At 41.5% G+C, this 21,661-nt stretch overlaps 1 protein-coding gene across 1 annotated transcript in view; it reads right to left on the bottom strand.

The window, feature by feature from the left end:
* Window positions 1–21,661, bottom strand: part of TTLL5 (tubulin tyrosine ligase like 5) — a 256,896-nt gene that overhangs the window by 176,282 nt on the left and 58,953 nt on the right. The window contains exons 13-16 of the mRNA XM_081104716.1: window positions 8,892–8,973; window positions 7,250–7,311; window positions 5,813–5,907; window positions 3,673–3,714 (exon numbers count right to left, since the gene is read on the bottom strand). Coding sequence (XP_080960842.1) covers window positions 3,673–3,714; window positions 5,813–5,907; window positions 7,250–7,311; window positions 8,892–8,973 — 281 coding nt within the window. The remainder of the gene's footprint in view (window positions 1–3,672; window positions 3,715–5,812; window positions 5,908–7,249; window positions 7,312–8,891; window positions 8,974–21,661) is intronic.

Below are 21,661 nucleotides of genomic sequence, written 5' to 3' on the forward strand. Positions count from 1 at the left end.
ATTTTGTGATGTGTCTTGCCTCTAGAAAATAAAAGGTAAAGTCAAGTTTAAAAGCAACATGAATTAATTCTATCAAATTAAAGAAAATGAACAAAAAGGGCTAAATGCAAATAAATCTAGGGGGAAATAGACCCCCCCCCCAAAAAAAATGGCTAATAGAAGAGCTTTAAATGTAATGACAACCAGAAGCATACTTTAATATTAGGGAGGGGAAAAAAGTAAGTAGGCTTGTGTTACAATAAAAAAAGAGATATGCAACATCTGGAAACTGGGAATAAATGTAAGTCTGCAAGTCTGAGAGACATGCATCTTCTTATTAAAGGAACTGGCTTTAAAAACAAACAAAAAACTTACCAAACCCACTTATAATTATGTTTGAAAAATCATGAAGAACTGAGGAGGTACCACAGAATTAGAAAAAACAAGTAAGGTACCAATCTTCAAAATTATATAAGTACCAGAGGCCCAGTGCATGAAATTCGTGCACTGGGGGGTCGGGGTCCCTCAGCCCAGCCTGCCCCTCTCACAGTCTGGGAGCCCTCAGTGGATGTCCTACTGACGGCCACAGTCTGGCAGCAGAGGCTTGGAGAAGGCGCCCCGTGTGTGTGTGTGTGTGTGTGTGTGTGTGTGTGTGTTTGGGTGTGTGTGAGTGTGTGTGTCCCTGTTGGCGGCCTGCCCCCAGCCACGTCGGAGGCTTGAAGCAGGCACCCCTCTGTATTGATCTCTCAGGCTCCTGGCCTCGCCTACTTGTTGTTCTCTCCCTTGAGCTGCGGCCAGGGCAGGGTGCTGCTTGCGGGCCGCGCTTGCCTGCTGGGTGCTGCCTGCAGGCCATGCTTTCCTGCTCGCGGGTCCCCATGGCGACCCACAAGCAGGCCCTGCTGGGTGCTGTCTGCCAGCGGGTTGCCAAAGCAATGCCTGCTGGGCTCACGTTGCCAGGGTGACGCTGCCAGCGTCCTGCCCCAGCCGCTATGGGCATGGCCATCTTTGTCACAGAGTGACAGTTAATTTGCATATTACTCTTTGATTATATAGGATGCCCCTGGTGATCACCACCTGATAAGTCTAACTTGAGTCCCCAGTAAAATAATGGGACAAGTATTAAAGAAAAAATCCATAAGCATTCAGTTTAATGGGTTCATGAAATATAGAAGCATGCAGACTGCTTTATATTAAAACATGCTTTAATTTTTTTATTTTTTAGGACAAAGTTACAAAAAAAAGGGGAATATAGCAAATAGATTTATTAATACCTTTGGATTTTACAGAGGCATTTGTGAAAATTCCACAAAATTTTTGTTCAAAATTATATTTCCAATTAGGGCTGAATGTCATGATACAATGATTAAAATACAACAACAAAAACTGAAAAAGTTAAAAGACGAAACTGTAGGATAAGATAAATAGCAGTGAACCAAGTAAGGAAGTGATTTCCAAAATGGGTCTTAGGCATTATTTAGAATCTTAATGCCTGGGAGGATTGATCAATAAATAAATAATAAAATCACTTATTTGCATTTGTGGATAACAGCAAATGTGAAAAAATATAACTATAGCTAAATGAGTATTTTTTTTAAAAAAAACCCACCAGATATTGTGGAATGGGTGAAGAAAAATCAATAGGATTCAAAAGTGTGAAGGAGACTAAATCTTATAAAGGTAAACTATGTGTCCAGAGCTATCCTAAATATTTTGCCTTTATTTTATCATTTCTTTCTCACCCACAACTCCATGTATGTATTATTATTCTCATCTGACAAATGTGGGAAGTGAGCCTCAGAGACTTAAGGGAACTCGCCCAAGATCTAACAGTTAAGGAATAGTCAGACAGCCAACAGGCAAAGAACTACGTATGACTCCACAACCTGCTATCAACAGACAAAGAACACTTGACAGAGTCTAAATGGCCGGAGCAGAGACTTTCTTTCTTTCTTTTTTTTTTTTTTTACTGAGTTTTGACTAAACTACTGTGGAGTTGAAAGTGCCTCATTAACAGACAGACAGTGACAAAGCAGAACACTGCAAAGAACGGTGCGAGTCAGAGAATTCCACACGTATAAAGTTGGCTGATAAAACCACGGAGGCTCTGTGTCACAGCAGCAGTGCTCAAAGACATGACTAGAGAGAGGTCTCGCTCATCCACAGGCTACTGCAACCTGTGGCACTGCCAGCAGTGCAGTAGATGTACTTTGGTTCAAACGGGTAAAGAGGAATTAAGGTTAGAATTACGCATCAGAGGCACTTCTTTGGAGGCAAATTCAGAAGGCTATGGAGCAGTACTTTTAATGTTCTCCTTAAGTAGACTAGTTTGAGGGATATGTAGAATGTAGGCTCTCTGAAGTCAACAGCCATGGATTGGGGTGGGGGGTGGGGAGGATGTTTGCTTGCCATGGAGAGTAGCGAGCACTTAGGTACTTGCTAAATGCAAAACTCTAAATATTACAGTTTTGAATTCTACCAAATAAACACCAAAACTCGTATTACCGAACCACAATAACCAGTTTCCAAATATTAAACAACCAATAAGTTTGTGTGTTTTTTTCACTTCTTAGATTCATGTAAATCAATTTAACAAAACAGTAGCTTAATAAATTTACAATTCAAGCCTCTGAGCTTTACTACATCAGACAGTACAAATGACAAAATAAATATACTGGAGCATTCTGCTAAAGAACTAATAGTTGCAAGTGACACACTTATGTATGAAATGTCTATACCACTCTTATCAAAGCTTTGAACAGCAGGAGCAATGCCCTGACTGCTACCCTAGCATTTCAAAAAGCTGTTTTAAAAAATCTTCATGGAAAAAAAGACAGTTATTCTCAATTACTGCTAACAAAAAAAAAATAAGAGGGCACCTGCTGATCATTAAGAGATGGAGATAAAATATTTTGTCTTATTTTAAAGGTAGCATCTGAGACATTAATTATGGCAGAGTTTCTAAGAGTCATAAAACTGCAAGTCACACCATATAATAAATAACTGTTGAGAAACTCAAATATAGCCCAATATTCAATGTGAAATCGTTTCCAATATTAACCTACTGACAACAGTCTATCTATCTATCTAAAAGCGTAATATGCAAATTATCCACTCAGGAGTTCGACCGGGAGTTTAATGACTTGCTATGATGTTCACTGACCACCAGGGGGCAGAGCAGAGTGAAAGAAAGCCCTGGCCAGCAGTCAGCAGCCGGCAACTGGGGAAGGGAGGACCCAGCTGGCAGCCAGAAGGCCCCGATCAGTTCTGATCACCAGCCAGGCCTAGGGACGCTACCTGTGCACAAATTTCTTGCACTGGGCCTGTATATTTCATAAGATGACTGAACAAAAGAAAGGTTATTTGTGAACTATGGTATTTCCTTTCTGGAAGAGTTTGGTTAAAGCGACAGATATGCCTCTACACACTGTTCATCATTTAAATTCAACTGCCTCCATCAGAGCATAATCACTATCAGGAAAAGAGGATTCATACATTCCTGCAACCTCTACTCTTAAATTCTATATCCAAAAGACCTCTGTGCATTCATTTTCACATATTCTATTTTATGTTATTAAACTGTTCAAAGAGTAGAAGCATAAAATATGTACTCTGAAAGAGTAAAGCTAAGAGGCTTTCCACTTGGCAAATGGAGATAAAAATTTGAATGAAGTCTCCAAATGATCCAGAACTTACCTGTTTAGTGTTTGGTGATTGAAATTGTGCAGATACTGGATACTATAAAAGACAGAAAAATGGAATAAAGCCTTATCTTCTCCTAACATGCCTATATTTTCCAACTCCTAGTCTATGATATAAAAAACAAAAAGATGATCTCCATTCAAAAACCAAAAGCAAGAGACCTACACTCTGTGCCCGGAAAACAAGAACAATATTTTCACACTGCTTTCTCTATGGTATATCTATTCTAGTTTCGCCTTCTTACCACTGAAGTCAAATCCTACTGTCATAAAGTTAACTCCCCATACTGATAAATGTGTTTCACACAGTGTGCAAAACATACCCTAGTCTATCGTTTCTTTAGCCTTTAATAAATGTCCTGTGGGCTGCTTATGGATGAGGTCCGGCCATTATCTACCAGGTAGCAAAACAAATGGTGATAAATTCTCTATGATTTGCAAAAAGAGTCACCAATAGAAGCTGAAGGACAAACTAAGGAAAAGGATCAATTCATCCAGGATTGACATACAGCCCTTAGAGTGAAACTTGGCAGAAACTCTGTTAAAGCTGTACATAAACATTCACAATCCTTTATACAAGCCTGTGGCTCTTGCCACAGACACTGCAGAAAACAATTTACAAAGGAATGTGACTGCCTAAATTCAGTTTTCCTAGTACACTTAGGTTAATCCTCTACTTTTTCTTATTAAAAATTAAAGAAAACCCTTTGATCTGTGATGATGTACTGATCAAGTACAACCCTGTTATCTGGTTTTACTTCTAATCCAAGATAATACCCCTTAAAATATAGCACGCTCCGTTCCATATCACAACACTCTTTACAGCAAGAGGTCTCAGGTAGGCAGCCCAGACTGAATCCAGTGCAAAGGCATGTTATGTTTGGTCTATAAAGTACTTTTTTTTAATTGAACTAGTTGCCAATATTCTAAAATAAGATTTCTGATTCCTTTGACAGTAGGAAAATCTGACAACATTTGGCCCACACTTGTAGATGGCAATGACCAGCTAGAGCACACAGTAAAATAGGCGTTCCTTTTTATAGGAGGCAGGCACCCTCCAGTCTCCTGCAGACACATCACTTTTACTTCTATCACACCTGGCCCTATTTCCTCATTTCCACTGTCTGCCTTAGACCCTGTAGGTATTTGAGTTTGCAAACCCTGTTCTAATGAAAAGTTACCTGTATGAGCACAGCAAACAGAAACAGCATTACTCTAAGTAAGACTAGCAAGAGGAGGAAGAGGAGTGGGAGGAGAAGGGAGGAGAAAGGGATTAATGGAGGGTACAGTGGAGGGGGGGAAGAGAGAGGGGAAGAAGGGGGAGAAGAAGCTGTTCCTGCCTTCAGAGAGCTTACAATCCAGCAGACCAGTACTGGACGATTTAAAAAGCAACAAGTCAATGAATGCAAAACAATGCAACAGACAGTAAATAATATGAAATGAGCAGGGGAGATAATCCAGATGGGAAGAAAGGAGGAACGCGAATCTTTTAGGTAAGAAATGTTAAAGATAAAAAACAAACAAACAAAAAACAAGTGGAAACTAGCCAGGTCTACACAGGCAGGGACGGCTTGGATGATGGCATGAATAGACAGAATGATTAGCTGATGGGTTAACTGGAATAAAAACAGCAGGACTGGAGCAACGCTTGATCAAATGATGTGTCAGACATGCACGGGTTTCCACAGGCACATCTCAGCTCCACTGAGGATCCTTCTGAAGAGAATCACTGTAGGATGATATTTCAATTGAGCACCTTTCTGAAGCTAGTCTGAGGATCAGAAAGAACATGACACAGTCATGACCAGGAATTCGTAGCCTCCCTTTTTGTGCCTTACTTGTGTGCATATCAATTTGAGGGGGAAAAAGAGGGCAATTTTTAAAAGGAGGGGGGAAAAAAGGAAAGATAATGGAAAAAGAAGCCAAAAGAAAAGTAAAGACAAAAAGCAGACAGTAAGCTTGTTTGAAAGCATAAGCTAGTAGCCACAGATAAATGTCACTGCCTCCTGTCCAGCATGATCCCCGAATTCTGCTCTGAGGGACCTCATACCCATGGAGCCTCGGCTCACTCATTTACATCGCCTGCCAATATCCAGGAAGCCTCCTTAGGGCTCCTTGGTGCTGAATTTGCTTACCTGAGATTTTTGGAAAGGGTTTCGCCTGGAAGACTCAAAGGTGGGATAAATTGGTCGGGTTGATGCCCGCTGGGCAGGATCTTGGCACACAAATCCTGAATGGAGAATGGGAAACATTAAAACCTGTCATTTTCTAAGAAATCAGCAGGTTGAGCTGCACCTTTTTTTATGATGCACTAATTCAGCACATCATAAAAAATATGATGAGAACATTACAGAGATCTGTTCTCAAGAGGATTAGACATGACTCTCCCACATACACATTCTGCTTGAACTTTGAGCCACCATAGCTGGAGAGAACAAGAAAGGAAAATACACAGCTACATCAACCTTCCTCACTGGGGAGCTGAGACGCGACGCTGATGGCAAAGAGGTGTGCAGTTTGGATGAGCTTCAGCGTGAAGGTGCAAACCATCATTAACAACCCACAGTTGTTAATACAAATTATTTTAAAGTGACTTCCTGGATGGTGTCTGGAAAATAATGTTTTTACCGGGAGAATCCGGAAACAAGTGAGGAATCTTGTCCAGTTGCAGGATCCACTTCTGGAACTGTTGAAGGTGTTCTACTGGCAACTTTCAAAATAAGCTTTGCAGGGGGATAAATGGTGATGGAAGGAGACTTGACTTGGGGTTGTGAACACACAATACAACATACAGATGAGGTATTATAGACTTGTACACCTGAAACCTACATGATTTTATTAACCAATGTCACCCCAATAAATTCATTTTAAAAAATCAACAACAAAAAAGAGCTTTGTAGCCTTTCCATGGCTTACGAGATTAGGCTTGGACTAATTTCACTTGCATCCTAAAAGGAAGCAGATTCCCATCCAAGGAGAACAGAGTACCTAAGTTTTACAGCTTTTGCTGGTACACCAAGTACTAGTTCATGTCAAATATATTTTATTTTGTCTTTTTAGAATACTTAAAAAAAACCCAAAAAAACAGCAACAAACAACAACATATCCACCTGACTGCCCATCTCCATTTCAAAGTTTTGGTTTATCTACTCAAAAGGGGATTTTTGCTGTGAACTGCTTCCGTTATAACTACTTCAGTTATAGCTGCCGCAGCTCATGTTGACACCAGCAGAAATACAGCCAGTCTCCTTCGTACCAAAGCCTCTTCAGTGGGTCTCACTGTCCCAGCTCAGAGAAAAATATTCTTTCTCCAGACCTTTGCATGATTCTCTTCCTCAGCTCATAATTCCTGTGCCCAGGAATTAGGTCTCAGCCCTAGTTGTGGTTCAACCTCAGGACAGGATGGAGCCAGGGGGAGTAGAACACATAAACACTTCCCTGAAAATATAATTTTTTGGTACAAGACATCCAGCATGGCTTAGGAACTGCCAATTGGCAACACCTATGGAGCCTGAAAAAACGGACGCTCTGGATAACTTTTATGTGCAATTTCAGAAAACACCACTACTCACCTACAACAGTGAACATATCTGAAATCATACTGGCTTTAATCTTTAGGTCCAGAGGGGCATCACTAACAGAAAAGAGAAAGAAAAGAGCAATCGATAATTTCATAGGTTAACATAATAGCTGCCCCTAACGGGCCCCAATATAGCAACGCTTCCAAATGTTGATGAGCAGCAACACATAAAGCACATCCAATCTGTGGAAAAAGAAAACGAAATCTGGCAAGAGTACTAGAAATAAAAGCTTGATGTTAAACTCATCCTCCGTAAGGCAGGCCCAGCACCAAGGCGTTGATTCCTTGACATGCAATCTTTTTAGTCAAGAAGGTCTTGTGCAAATCAAATTTTGCTCAAGTCAAGAATACTGCTTCATTATCACTGCGGACTTTAGAGGTTCAGACTTTTCTATGAGGTGCCCATCAATGAAATTATTTTTTTACTGATGCAATAGTCAAATCACATTTGCATGCCACAGAAGAAACTTTGGCTCTCTCTGGACTTTTTTTAAGGCATCATTTTCTGTTCTAAGTCAATCTTCTTAAGCTTGCAGGCTTGCAAATGTGGGCAAAATAAATACAAATTATCCCAAAATCTGACCAAATGATGCAGCAGGAGCCCACGTGGAAACAGAAACAGCACAGACTGAAAGCTGGAGGCCCCCGTGTGGCGGTGCCTGCCATGTTGGCTGTGCTGCGGAGGCGTTTCCCCGTGAGCCCACGCATTCCGGGGGCCTCTAACACTGTAGGATTCCCTCTAACACCGTATGTGCTGGGCGAGCTGATAAAAGCTGACTGGCCAGAAGTGTAGCACCACATCTGAAGCATCTGCAGTATCTAGCTCCACACCTTACTACTGGGATTAAGCCAAACTCCCACTCCACAAAGTAGTCTATCTGTCTTCATTTGATTCCCTGGCATTTTGCCAACATTGCTCATCCTTAACAATGCAGGAGCTGGGTGGTCTCTGAAATGAATCTCCAGGATTCCCTAGCTGTTTAGAGAAGCATATAACGAACAGAAACTCTGGCTCTTGCTGCAGATATAAGCAGAATCTCCTCTAGTATTAAAAAATGTTTCTTACCTTCTTCTGCATAATAGACAGGTTAAAAATTATTGGAAATGTTTAAATTTTAATCTTGGGTGAATACCAGGACAAAAGGACCAGCTGTTATCTACTCTACCCTAGGCCCAGCTCTATAAGTATCTTTATAGTTTATGTGGATTTGAGTCTGTATAAGCTCTTCATAATAAAGAAAATACAATACCACATGTATTTCTTTAGCCTTAGCAGAACACCTATAAAGTTGAGAGAGAGAGAGAGAGAGAGAGAGAGAGAGAGAGAGAGAGAGAATTGGGGATAAAAATGTAAAAATGAATGCAAGAAGCATCCTTTAAAAGCCCAGTAAGACAGTAAACATAAAGCACAAATTGACTAGTAGGACAGGGATCCATGGCTGCCAAACGGACTTTGACAACATACCACAAATCTCCCAAATGTAGAAATTCTAGGCATCTCTGTCTAGTAACTAGGGGGAAAAAAATCTTCTAGTGCCAAGAGAAATGACAAAAAATAAAAAATAAACAAACTGCGTTTAAGTGCTATTCACTAGAGGGTTCTCCTTTGCTATTAAATAGAACAGACTACTTACCAAGCCAAAGAAGGAGAGAGATTCACTTCCAACAACCATGGCTTCAGGGTAGAATCTATGAGCACGTCAAAGCCATAGAGTTCTAGAAATACAACAACATGATACACAAGATCAGTTTCCATGTCACAACCAAACAAAGATCTGGAAGATTCAATCCAATCAACTCCCATCAGAGGCCTAGAAACTTGCTGAGTATCAGTAGTAAGAGGAAGCAGAAGCGGAGAATCTTTCAAGTTCAACAGAAATTAATCAAGCTCTAGAGATAATAAGAAAACAATGCTATAAAAGAAAACAACAGTTTTACCATCTACTCTGTTGACATCCTGATGCTAGAGGTTAACAGCATGATTCTGCTGTGTCATGGGTTAAAAAAAAAAAGTTGGAAAGAGGAATGCCACAAGTGCATCCAATGTCAATGCTGCTTTGGGCTTGTTCTGGGTTGTCTACCACCACTTCCCCATCACACTCTGAAAACAGAAAAGTCTGTTGAGGGCCTCTCTCTAGGATCCTTCCATCACATTTTCTTAAAACACGATCTTGCTTTAGCAATCTAGTCAAGAAGACATCTAAATGTAAAATGTTATTTATTCTCTCCCCTTCTCTATGGTTTCAATTTCCCTTTGAAGATAGAAAATAACACAGAAAGGATGAAAGACAGAAGAGAAAGGAGCCAGTGACAGCAGAGCAGGACTGTGAAAGCCACCCTGCACCTCCTGAGGGAGCAGGAATCACATTTCCATGGCTCTGGATTCTTCACTGATTCTCTCCCCTAACTCCCCAATTGTTGCAAAGAGCAGAGCAAGAACCATGAGCAGCCTTTTCTCCCAGAATGCAGGGATGAGCCTAACTTTGTAATAACCTCAGTGGACAACCTTTATTCTCATTATTATTACTACTAAGAATCTACACTGCTGGTGAGAATGCAAACTGGTGTAGCCACTGTGGAAAACAGTATGGCATTTCCTCAAAAAACTAAAAATGGAACTTTCATTTGACCCAGTAATCCCGCTTCTAGGACTATAGTCCAAGAAACCAGAGACACCAATCAGAAAGGATATATGCACCCCTATGTTCATAGCAGCACAATTTACAACAGCTAAGATTTGGAAACAGTCTAAGTGCCCATCAGCAGATAAGTGGATTAGAAAACTGTGGTACCTCTACACAGTGGAATACTATGCTGCTGTAAAAAAGAAGGAATTCTTACCATTTGCAACAGCATGGATGGAACTAGAGAGCATTATGCTAAGTGAAATAAGCCAGTCAGAGAAAGATAAATATCACTCATATGTGGAATATAATGAACAACATAAACTGATGAGCAAAAATAGAATCAGAGTCACTGAAGCATCAAACAGACTGTCCAACCTATGAGGGAAGGCGAGGAGGTGAGAGGGTAAGAGATCAACCAAAGGACTTGTATGCATGCATGTGAGCATAACCAATGGGCACAGACTGGGGGAGAGAGGAGGGAGGGCATGTGCTGGTGGGTGGGGACGGCTGGGGAGAGATCAATGGGGGGGAAAAGGAGACGCATGTAATACTTTTAACAATAAAGAATTTAAAAAATAATAATAAATAAATAATAAAAGGAAAAACCTAACTGCAAACTCTACAAGTCCATATTAGTATCATAAAAGCAAGAGAGAATAAAATGTGAGTCTGATTCAAGAAAAATAACGTTCTCTTCAGATTTTAAAAGCTGAAGCACAGGATTCAACTGTTTCATAAAGTAGTAATATTATCAATAATAACAGTATGAGGAACAGGATAATAATAATGATTGATCCACATATTGATCAGATTTGCAGAATCAATCACAAATGAATACAAACTGAAATCAGAATAGAGACCCACTATTTCAACACCTCACATTAAATAGCCAACATATTCACTTAACTATATTCCAAATTAAGAGGCAGATTCCAAGAATCTCAGTTGAAAGCCCGAGAACCAATATTCTGGAAAGGAAAAAATATAACCCAAAGGAAGAAAATATCCTTTACGGTGATAACTTAATTTTTACTTGGGTGAATAAAATCCATCAATCTCATAACAATCTCATAATCAGCTTTGAATCTAACTACATCATATTCATGCCCAGGTTGGATCTACTATCATTTAAGAGTGGGATAAGTTAGCCAATCGGTGTGGCTCAGTGGTTGAGCATTGACCTGTCAACCAGGTGGTCATGGTTCAATTCCCCATCAGGGCACATTCCCAAGGGTTGGGGGCTTGATCCCTAGCAGGGAGCAGCAGGAGGCAACCGACTGATGTTTATATCTCTCTATCCCTTTCTCTTCCTCTCTCTCTGAAATCAATAAAAACATATTTTTTTAAAAGAGTGGGCTAAGTCCCCGATAGCATTACAACATGGTGCAAAGCCCAGCTCACCTAAGAAGCTGGAACTGGGGGAAAGAAGTGGGGTGAAAAGACAGCATTTGTATCAGGCTTATCTCCTAAAATCATCGGCTCAGCTTAAAAATAATAATTTGGGTCCTTTACAGGCTACTAGAGTCTTGGTAACCTTTTAAACTTATGATTGGTCTTTTCTGTGGACATTAAAGGTTTTAAAGGGTAAGAAGCAGGTTGTACTGAGATATTAAACTTCCTCACCTTTCAATTTTGTGTGTTTTAGCTGCAGTTGCCGGGAGCCGGTCCATCCTTGCTGTTTCAAAGGACCTGGCATATATGGCATGCTGTTCTTGAAATGTTTGCTCACCTTCTTGGCACTATGTGTTTTAACCAAGGTCTCCTCTCTGAGAAAGATTGTTTCCCCAGGTAGGGATTTTCCCCTGAAGTTAGGGAGGGAATAAAACCCCTCAACTAAGTGCCAGGCGGGTAATTAATCACTTTAACTATGAACAATCATGCTTAAGCTACATAATCTTTACTCCCTGGAATGGAGATAAGAAACGCCCTAACCTTTGGAATAGAGATTGATAGGATTGGAATCAACTGGTATAAATACAGATGCAACAAGACAGAGAGAGACAGAACCTAGGCACAGAACCTACACAGAACGTTCTCTAGAGACAGAAGAACTTCGCTGGAGAGAACATGGCAAAAGATCCTGGACAGAAACTGACTTCAGAACCTAGAGACAGAACCTAGCGAGAGAACATGGCAAAAGATCCTGGACTGAACCTGACTACAGAAATTGGCAAGAGAACCTGACTAGAACCTGGTGACTGAACCTGGCTGGAGAACCTGGACAGAACCTGGCTGGAGAACCTAGCGAGGGAACATGGCTACAGAACCTGACTGGAGAACCTGGAGAACCTAGCAAGAGAACATGGACACAGAACCTGGCTGGAGAACCTGGAGAATCTGACTGGAGAACCAAGCAAGAGAACCCAACCATGCTGATCAACTGAATGCTGCCTCTGTGTCATTCCTTCTTTGCCAACTCCGTCCACACCTTTGGGGACCCCTGGACCTGCTGGGGTGGGACCCCAGCATCTGGCGCCCGAACAGGGACCCCTAGGTAAGCCCCACTCTCAGGATGGATAGGACTCCACCGTAGGAAGAGGGTGGATAGTCTTCGCCAACTCCGTCCACACCTTTGGGAACCCCTGGAACAGGATTCCCCTAGGTAAGCCCCCTCCATTGAGAACCCCCACACTCGGGACGGATAGGACGCCACCAGGGTGCTACAGACCCCCCTATAGAAGATAAGTAGGGTAAGAAGGTGGATAGTACAGAACTTAGATTGAGAAGATGTGCCATACTGAGTCCAAAGAAAAAAGATTCTGTATTGATCTTTTAACATATATGCTTGCTAGCAGAGGAATTAAGGTTACTCCCAGTCAGACAGAACGTTTTATACAAGAAATATGTCCATGCTTTTCTGAGGAAGGAAAGGTAAATGTAATGGCATGGGAGAAGGTAGGCCCAAGGAGCCTTATCCTTAACCCCACTGCAGCCTTTCCACCCTGGGAAAGTGCAGGATTGGCAAGCTCTCCCTGGGGTGATAGATCAGGACTCAGGTAATAGCGGAAAGCGCCAATCCTACTCTTAAAATGGACACAAGAGAGCATTTTGGGTTTTTCTTTTTAATGCCTGCTTTTAAAAAATAAAAAAGGGGGAATTTGCCGGGAGCCGGTCCATCCTTGCTGTTTCAAAGGACCTGGCATATATGGCATGCTGTTCTTGAAATGTTTGCTCACCTTCTTGGCACTATGTGTTTTAACCAAGGTCTCCTCTCTGAGAAAGATTGTTTCCCCAGGTAGGGATTTTCCCCTGAAGTTAGGGAGGGAATAAAACCCCTCAACTAAGTGCCAGGCGGGTAATTAATCACTTTAACTATGAACAATCATGCTTAAGCTACATAATCTTTATTCCCTGGAATGGAGATAAGAAACGCCCTAACCTTTGGAATAGAGATTGATAGGATTGGAATCAACTGGTATAAATACAGATGCAACAAGACAGAGAGAGACAGAACCTAGGCACAGAACCTACACAGAACGTTCTCTAGAGACAGAAGAACTTCGCTGGAGAGAACATGGCAAAAGATCCTGGACAGAAACTGACTTCAGAACCTAGAGACAGAACCTAGCGAGAGAACATGGCAAAAGATCCTGGACTGAACCTGACTACAGAAATTGGCAAGAGAACCTGACTAGAACCTGGTGACTGAACCTGGCTGGAGAACCTGGACAGAACCTGGCTGGAGAACCTAGCGAGGGAACATGGCTACAGAACCTGACTGGAGAACCTGGAGAACCTAGCAAGAGAACATGGACACAGAACCTGGCTGGAGAACCTGGAGAACCTGGAGAATCTGACTGGAGAACCAAGCAAGAGAACCCAACCATGCTGATCAACTGAATGCTGCCTCTGTGTCATTCCTTCTTTGCCAACTCCGTCCACACCTTTGGGGACCCCTGGACCTGCTGGGGTGGGACCCCAGCATGCAGTGTCTAGAATTTCAAAACTTCAGATTCCAGGATGACATCTCCCAGTGTTCCTGTCATTGAGGGGTGCAGGCAAGCTGGGCTTTCCCAGTTCTGAGCTACTTTCTCTGTTCCTCTGTGTTGCCTTCATCATGACAGGAGAGCAAGTAGTTTTGAAAGACTGTTGCTACCACCTTAACATTTCCACAGGAACTTTTTCCTTGGTGAGAAATATTTCCTTAGCCCCCAGCCAAATCAAAACAAACTTGAAAATTATACTAGTGAATGGTAAGAAAAGCTTGGCTCCACTTCTTACTTTACATTAGCATCCTCACCTCCCTATTTCTGTAACGCAGCTGCCTTAATTTTCTTCATGCCTATTCACTCCCCAACCCATAAGAATGTGCTCTGCTCCCACTCTCTAACAGACCGTTCTCACTATGATCGCCAAAGACCGACTTACTGCTAAGCCCAAGCATCTGAAGCTGTTGATCATCCCTCACTTATTGGAACTTCCTTCTCCCTTGGTTCCAGGACACTGCTCTCTGCTGGTTCTCCTCCTCCTCCTCCTCCCTCTCCTTCTTTTGTTCCTTCTCTCCTGCCCAGCTAATCACTGGTAGGTTTGCCAGGGTGGTTTCCTCGGGGCGCTTTCCTTCTCAATTCTACTTCTCTTCTTGGGTGATTGATTGCATGTATTCTCATGGCTGCAATTAATATTATGATGATGACATTCAAATCTACATCTTTAGTCAAGTGTCTCCAGGACACCAAATCCATAATTCCAACTGCCTTTGAGACAACTTCACTAGGACATCCCAGAGATAGATACTCAACACTCGGCAAAACAATTCATTATCTTTCCCCAAAACCTGTTTGGCTTCCTATTATTCTTCATCTTGAAAAATGGTAACCCCACCCATCAGCCTCCAAATCCAACATATTACCAGATCTCTCTTTATTTCTCTTTAATCCAGCCTTCTATGTTTTCTTTTAAGGTATAATTTACATAAAATGAAATGGACAGACCTTAAGTATACAATTTGATATGAGTCTTGATGATTCGATACACTTATATCCATCCACACAGAACATTTCCATGACCCCAGAAAGGTCCCTCATGTTCCTTCCTGGTAAACACCCTGCTTCCTCTGTCACACCCCCAATCACTATTCTTTTTATTTTATTTTTTAAGTCCTCCCCCAAGGATATGTTTACTAGTTTTAGAGATAGGAAAGGAGAGGGAGAGAGGAGGAAGAGAGAAAAAAACATTGATGTGAGAGAAAAACATGGATCAGTTTCTCAGATGAACCCCAATGGGGACCAAACCTGCAACCCAGGAATGTGCCCTGACTGGGAATCGAATCCAGGACCTTTTGGTATATGGGACAATGTTCCAACCACCTGAGCCACACCGGCCAGGGCCCCCAATCACTATTCCTATTTCACTATAGATTAGTCTAGCTTATTCTAAAATTTCATGTAAATGGAAGCACGCAGAATATACTAGTACTCTTCTGAGTCTGGCTTCTTTCATTTAGCATGTTTGTGAGGTTCATCCATCTACCATTGTTTCTTCTTTTAAGATAGGCTTATTGAGGTATGTTTACATACAATGAAATTCACACTTAAAATGTACAGTTTGATGAGTTTTGACAAATGTATACAGTTATTTAGCTGCCACCACAATCAAGATATACAATATTTCTACCACAAATATGACCTTCTGCCCCTTTGCAGTCAATCCCCATTCCCTATCCACCAGCAACCACTTATCTGATTTCTGCCTTATCCCACAAAGTCAAATAAATGGAATCATACTGTATTTAGCCTTTTGAGAATTATTTTCTTTCACTTCAAGTGTGCTTTTGAGAGCTATATATGTTGTTATATGTATCAATCATATAGTTCTTTCCTTTTATTATTAAGTAGTATTCCATTTTATGGGCATACCACAATTTATATATCCATTCAACAGATGATGGACATTTGTGTTGCTTCCAATCTTTGGTGATTATGAATAAAGCTACTATAAACATTCATGTACAGGTATTTATGTGAACATATGGTTTCATGTTTCTTGGGTCACATGGTAAGTATACGTATATTACCACTGCGTACCTCTTACCTATGAAATGATTTCCCTAGCACGAGTCTCTCCCCATTGTAGTCCATTCTCTACATGGTATCAGAATTACCTTTCTAAGACATAAACCTGATAAAGACAGGCAGTGATTGTCAGCAATACACACTGATGTCAGGTTGGTTCCCGAAAGATTTTAAACTAGTCACTTCCAGTAATGTTGAACAGTTTTCCCTGTGTTGTAATTATATCATACCAAGCTTTGGGTCGAATCATGATAAAAGTTAAAGAAAATAATAATGATCCTATTGCTCCCCTGTTCACAAACCTCCAGTGGCTGGCTGCTGTCTACCAGATGAACTTAAGCATGTCAGGCCTTTACAGCTGGGCCCCAACCTACTTCCATAACTTTACCTCCAGCCACCCCATCCTAGGCAGGCCACATCTAGTCACAATGTCACACCGTTTCATGACACTGTTCTGCATGTCATATTCCCTCTGCAAGGAATGACTTTCCCTGGCTCCTCTAGGCACAGCTGGTAAGTCTTGTGTATCCCAAGAGCACTTGAGTCAGCCACTACTTGTACTGTCATTTAGCATTTCATGCCTGCTCCTCCCCACCACTCAAGGGCAGGGCCAATGTCTTATTCATCGTTATGTATCCAGCAGCCTACATCATAAAAAGAACATAGAAAGCAATCAAGAAATACTGAGGTGGGGGAGAAAAGAAAATAGAAGGGAAAAGAACGAAATTTTAAGTGAAAAATTGTATAATTTTTGAAAAAGACAAAAGAATTTGCAGGTACTCCCCCAAATAACCCTAATCACAAGACGAAATATTCACAATAAAACCACCAACCATAAAGAAAGTAAGAGAAATTCTTATTAGGATTTTGACATATTAAGGAAAAACTTGATAAAAGATGGCCTAGGGAGGGAAGGTAAAAAAATATTTCAGAGAGAGAATAATAAGACATTCAAAGCCTAAAAGATTACTAAACATGTCACACCACTAATTTTGGACTCTATCTACTAACCCTCCCCAGAAATAAAGTCCCCGCTGGAGCTATAATCCCTGAGGCAGTGCAGAGGGCTGACACTATCCAGGACTCGCTGTCCGGCACATGCTGTTGTAGAAAGGAAATTCTTTTCACCTTGGCTTTGGTTTTGATCTGAAAACCCAAGAAGGAAGTCTTTATCTGGGGTCCAGAAGGATAATTTGGAAAAAAGCAGGTCAAGGTCCACAGGAAAATGAACTAAATAAAAGAAAAAGCCCAGAGCCAATTTGTTAACTAGTCCAATAAATCAACATGGTATCTGGCTACCATATGTAAAGGTAGGTTTGGAAGGAGTAGCTAGGACTTGGTACTGTTGGTTAGAGCAGAAAGAGTGCCCTTTCTCAGGCCTGATCTACTAGAAAGGATGCTATGGTTTCTCCTGAGATTTAGTTACAGGAGAGCAGAAGAATCCAGAATATGGGGCATGCCAGAAGTGGCCGGACACATCAGAATTTGTCTTTGTGTGGGTGGAGAAAGAGCCAGAGACCTGCCTCTCAAATTTGGTTTTGCCATTTAGGCCCTAGGACAGATTATTTAACCTCTCTGAATCTTCTTTCCTTGTCTATTAACATGAGTAATAGTTAAGAGGAATAAAGAATATAACCAATGAAGAGTACTTACAAATAGTAGGTACTTTCTATTAAGTCCCCTCTACAATAAACTACTCTTCCCATCTAAATAGAGCATGGGATGAACCAGACAAGAAGACTCTCAAAAAGTGAACTGTTTGATGACTTTCATTATTTTTTGTTGCTATTGGTCAAGTAGTTTACATTGTTGGAGAATGTATATTGCCTGCTTCCATTCCTTTAACAAATATTTATGGGCCTTCTCTCTTTAAGAATGTCAGCTAACTCTGTGAAATAGTCTAGAACAGTGGTTCTCAACCTGTGGGTCGCGATCCCTTTGGCGGTCGAACGACCCTTTCACAGGGGTCGCCTAAGACCATCCTGCATATCAGATATTTACATTACGATTCATAACAGTAGCAACATTACAGTTATGAAGTAGCAACGAAAATAATTTCATGGTTGGGTCACAACATCAGGAACTGTATTTGAAGGGCCAGAAGGTTGAGAACCACTGGTCTAGAACAATAGCAATGAAAGGTCAAACCAGCATTCATCCAACAAAGAGAGGTTTCCTGAACCTGATTTATCCGGTGCAAAGATACCACTAGTCTCTGACCTAAACAAAGCCAGTCTCATCAATTTCACAAGTGGCATGACAGCGGGTTCATTTGATCCCAGGCTCGAGAGGAACAGGGTCATAGCCTGTCACTTCAGCCATCTTCACACACAGATAAAATCAGTGTCAGCAGCAGCATCTTTAAAGAGCAGCTAACATCCTGTTGTTTTTGGCTGCTTTTCTCCAACTGGTCAAAAAAGCTGTTCTCATAGCCAGTCATCTCATGGTGCCAATTTCCTAAGCATATTTAAAGGGTTGCTGTTTAAGCACATATTTCACATGGTACCACATTTTCACAATCTTGAAGGCAATAAAAATTAGATTGTCAAAAATCTGTTTTACTGGGAAAGTTCTATAGCCCATATGGCTCAGTGGATAGAGCATTGGCCCGCAGACTGAAGGGTCACGGGTTCAATTCTGGCCAAGGGCACATTCCTCGGATGTAGGCTTGATCCCTGGCCCGGGTTGGGGTGCCTACGGGGACAACCAATTGATGTGTCTCTCACATCGATGTTTCTCTCTCTCTGTGTCTCTTCCCCTCCCTTCCACTCTCTCTAAAAAATCAATGGAAAACTATCCTTGTGTGAGGATTAACAACAATAATAAAGTTCTATAAATCAAGTCTTATGATCAAGATGACTTAATTGCCAAAACCCATCTTCTGACCCCTTTTCTCTAAGCTGAGTCTCTCTTATCTGAGTTCTTCACTCACTAGCTCTAGAACAGGGGTGGGCAAACTTTTTGACTCGAGGGCCACAATGGGTTCTTAAACTGGACCGGAGGGCCGGAACAAAAGCATGGATGGAGTGTTTGTGTGAACTAATATAAATTCAAAGTAAACATCATTACATAAAAGGGTACGGTCTTTTTTTTTTTTTTTTTTTTTTTTTAGTTTTATTCATTTCAAACGGGCCGGATCCGGCCCGCGGGCCGTAGTTTGCCACAGCTGCTTTAGAACCTGAAATAAGAGTCTTAATTTCTCAGGATCTCAATTTCTTTTCTAATTGTTCTCTGAGGTCCTTTCCAGATGTACACATCTATGAAAAAACATTAAATGGCTAAGTTCTGGGTGGTTTATGAAAGTTCCTAAGTCTACATTTACATACTAATAACACAATGCAAATATATATGTATACACACACACACACACACGCATATATGTATATATATGTGTGTGTATATATACACTGAGTGGCCAGATTAATGACCAAGTGACGTTTGTAGGCAAATTAGCTATAATTTCATGCTGAAGTTGCTAGAGGGCCAGACCATTATAAATAGGGAAGCAGGTTGTTTACCACGACAGTAGAAGTGATTTTTTCCTGAAGATATGGGTAAACAACGCGATTTAACAGCCTTCGAACGTGGGCTGAGTGGCCAGATTATTATGACCACCTGACGTTTGTAGGCAAATTAGCCGTACACTGCATTGTGTGGGATATGGAAGCCGAAGGCCTGTTCGAACACCTTTGCTGTCTGCAGTTACCAAGATAAAACGTCTCCAATTCACACAGGAACACAAGGATTGGACAGTCCAGCATTGGAAAAAAGTCATGTGGTCCAATGAATCACGTTTCCAGTTGCATCATGCAGATGGCACAGTGAGAATTTGGTGGACACAGCATGAAAGCATGCACCCCACATGCATGAGTACAACCCTTCAAGCTGGTGGGGGCAGTGTTATAGTTTGGGGCATGTTTTCCTGGCATGATTTGGGCCCTTTAATTCGTGTGGAACAACGTCTGAATAGCACAACATACCTAAGTATCATTGCTGATCAGGTTCATCCTATCATGTTGATGGTGTATCCCAATGGAGATGGCTTCTTCCAACAAGACAATGCGCCATGCCACGGTGCTCGTATTGTGCAGGAGTGGTTTCAAGAACATGAGGGAGACTTTACCTTGCTTAGGTGGCCCCCACAATCACCAGATCTCAATCCAATTGAGCATTTGTGGGATGAAGTTAAAAGAGCCATCAGGCAGCTGGTTCCACAACCATCAAATCTCACAGAACTGGACAGTGCTATTCATCAGGCATGGTGTCAGATTCCTCGCATCACCTTTCAACATCTCGTGGAGTCAATGACAAGAAGAATCGCCGCAGGACTGAAGGCAAAAGGTGGCCCGACGAAGTACTGACGGGGTGGTCATAATAATCTGGCCACTCACTGTGTGTGTATGTATATATATACATATATATATCTATATATATGTGTGTCTATATATATGTGTGTGTATATATATATACATATATATCTATGTATATGTGTATATATATACACACACACACATATATACATGTATATATGTGTGTGTATATATATATGTGTGTATATATATACACACATATACATAGATATATATGTATATATATGTACACACACACATATATATATACATATATATATCTCCCCTATATAACAAAAGCCTAATATGCTAAGTGTCCGGTTGTCCAGTTGGCTGTTCAACCAATCAAAGCGTAATATGCTAATGATATGTTAAGGACACTCAACCGCTCACTATGACATACACTGACCACCATGGGCAGAGAGTCGACTGGTCGACTAGTTGCTATGACGTGCACTGACCACCAGGGGGAAGACGCTCTGACTGGTAGGTGAGCTTGCTGCTGGGGTCTAGCCGATCGGGACTGAGCGAGATGGGCCAGACACACCCTGGGGCCCTCCCATAGTCCCTTCCCAGCTGGCCAACCTCTGTCTCTCCCTGGCCCTGATTGTACACTGGTGGGGTCCCTCAGCCTGGCCTGTGCCCTCTCACAATCTGGGACCCCTTGGGGGATGTCAGAGAGCCGGTTTCGGCCTGATCTCACAGGCCAGGCCGAGGGACCCCACTGGTGCCTGAATTTGTGCACTGGGCCTCTAATATATATGTATGTTACATGCCATGTACAATTTGGTTTGAAAGGAACAGACTCTTATCTATGCCCTGCACACAGCATAAAGTGAAAGGAAAAAAAAGTTCAATGCCTACGTAAATAAATGAATGGAATACTGAAGGTACCTGGAAGCACAGTTGGGCATCAGACAGTAGGGTGAAAGAGAAATGATAGGACAGAAACACTTAGATAGCAATGGAATGCTCCTGGCAAGGATTCATAATGTGGAAAGGCAGAAACAGCAACCAAAAAAAAAAAAAAATAGTGAACCCCATCACTGGACTATTGGCTTCCTCTAAAAGCACCAATGCTCTGTTCAAGCCAAATTCTTCTGGGAAACTCTCAATTCCTGTTTACTTTAAAACAAATAAAAAAAAAGGAAAAAACAAACAAAACAGCTTATTCCTTGTAACTTAAAGCCCATGGGAGGTTAGGAATCAGTGGGAGGCAAAGAGATCCACACAAATATACACACGTTTACAAAATCATGTCTGATGGGGGGAGGTTAACGAAGCACACAGAATCCCAGGGCTGACAGGAAGTGGAATTACAACCACAAAAGCCAAAAACACAGTCAATAACTTAAAAAACTCCAGATGCACTCAGTTTATTAAAACTGAACACAAGTAGGGAGGGGGAAGGAGACCA

This window comes from Myotis nattereri (genome assembly GCF_964212035.1).
Source record: "Myotis nattereri genome assembly, chromosome: 1".
Taxonomy (NCBI): domain Eukaryota; kingdom Metazoa; phylum Chordata; class Mammalia; order Chiroptera; family Vespertilionidae; genus Myotis; species Myotis nattereri.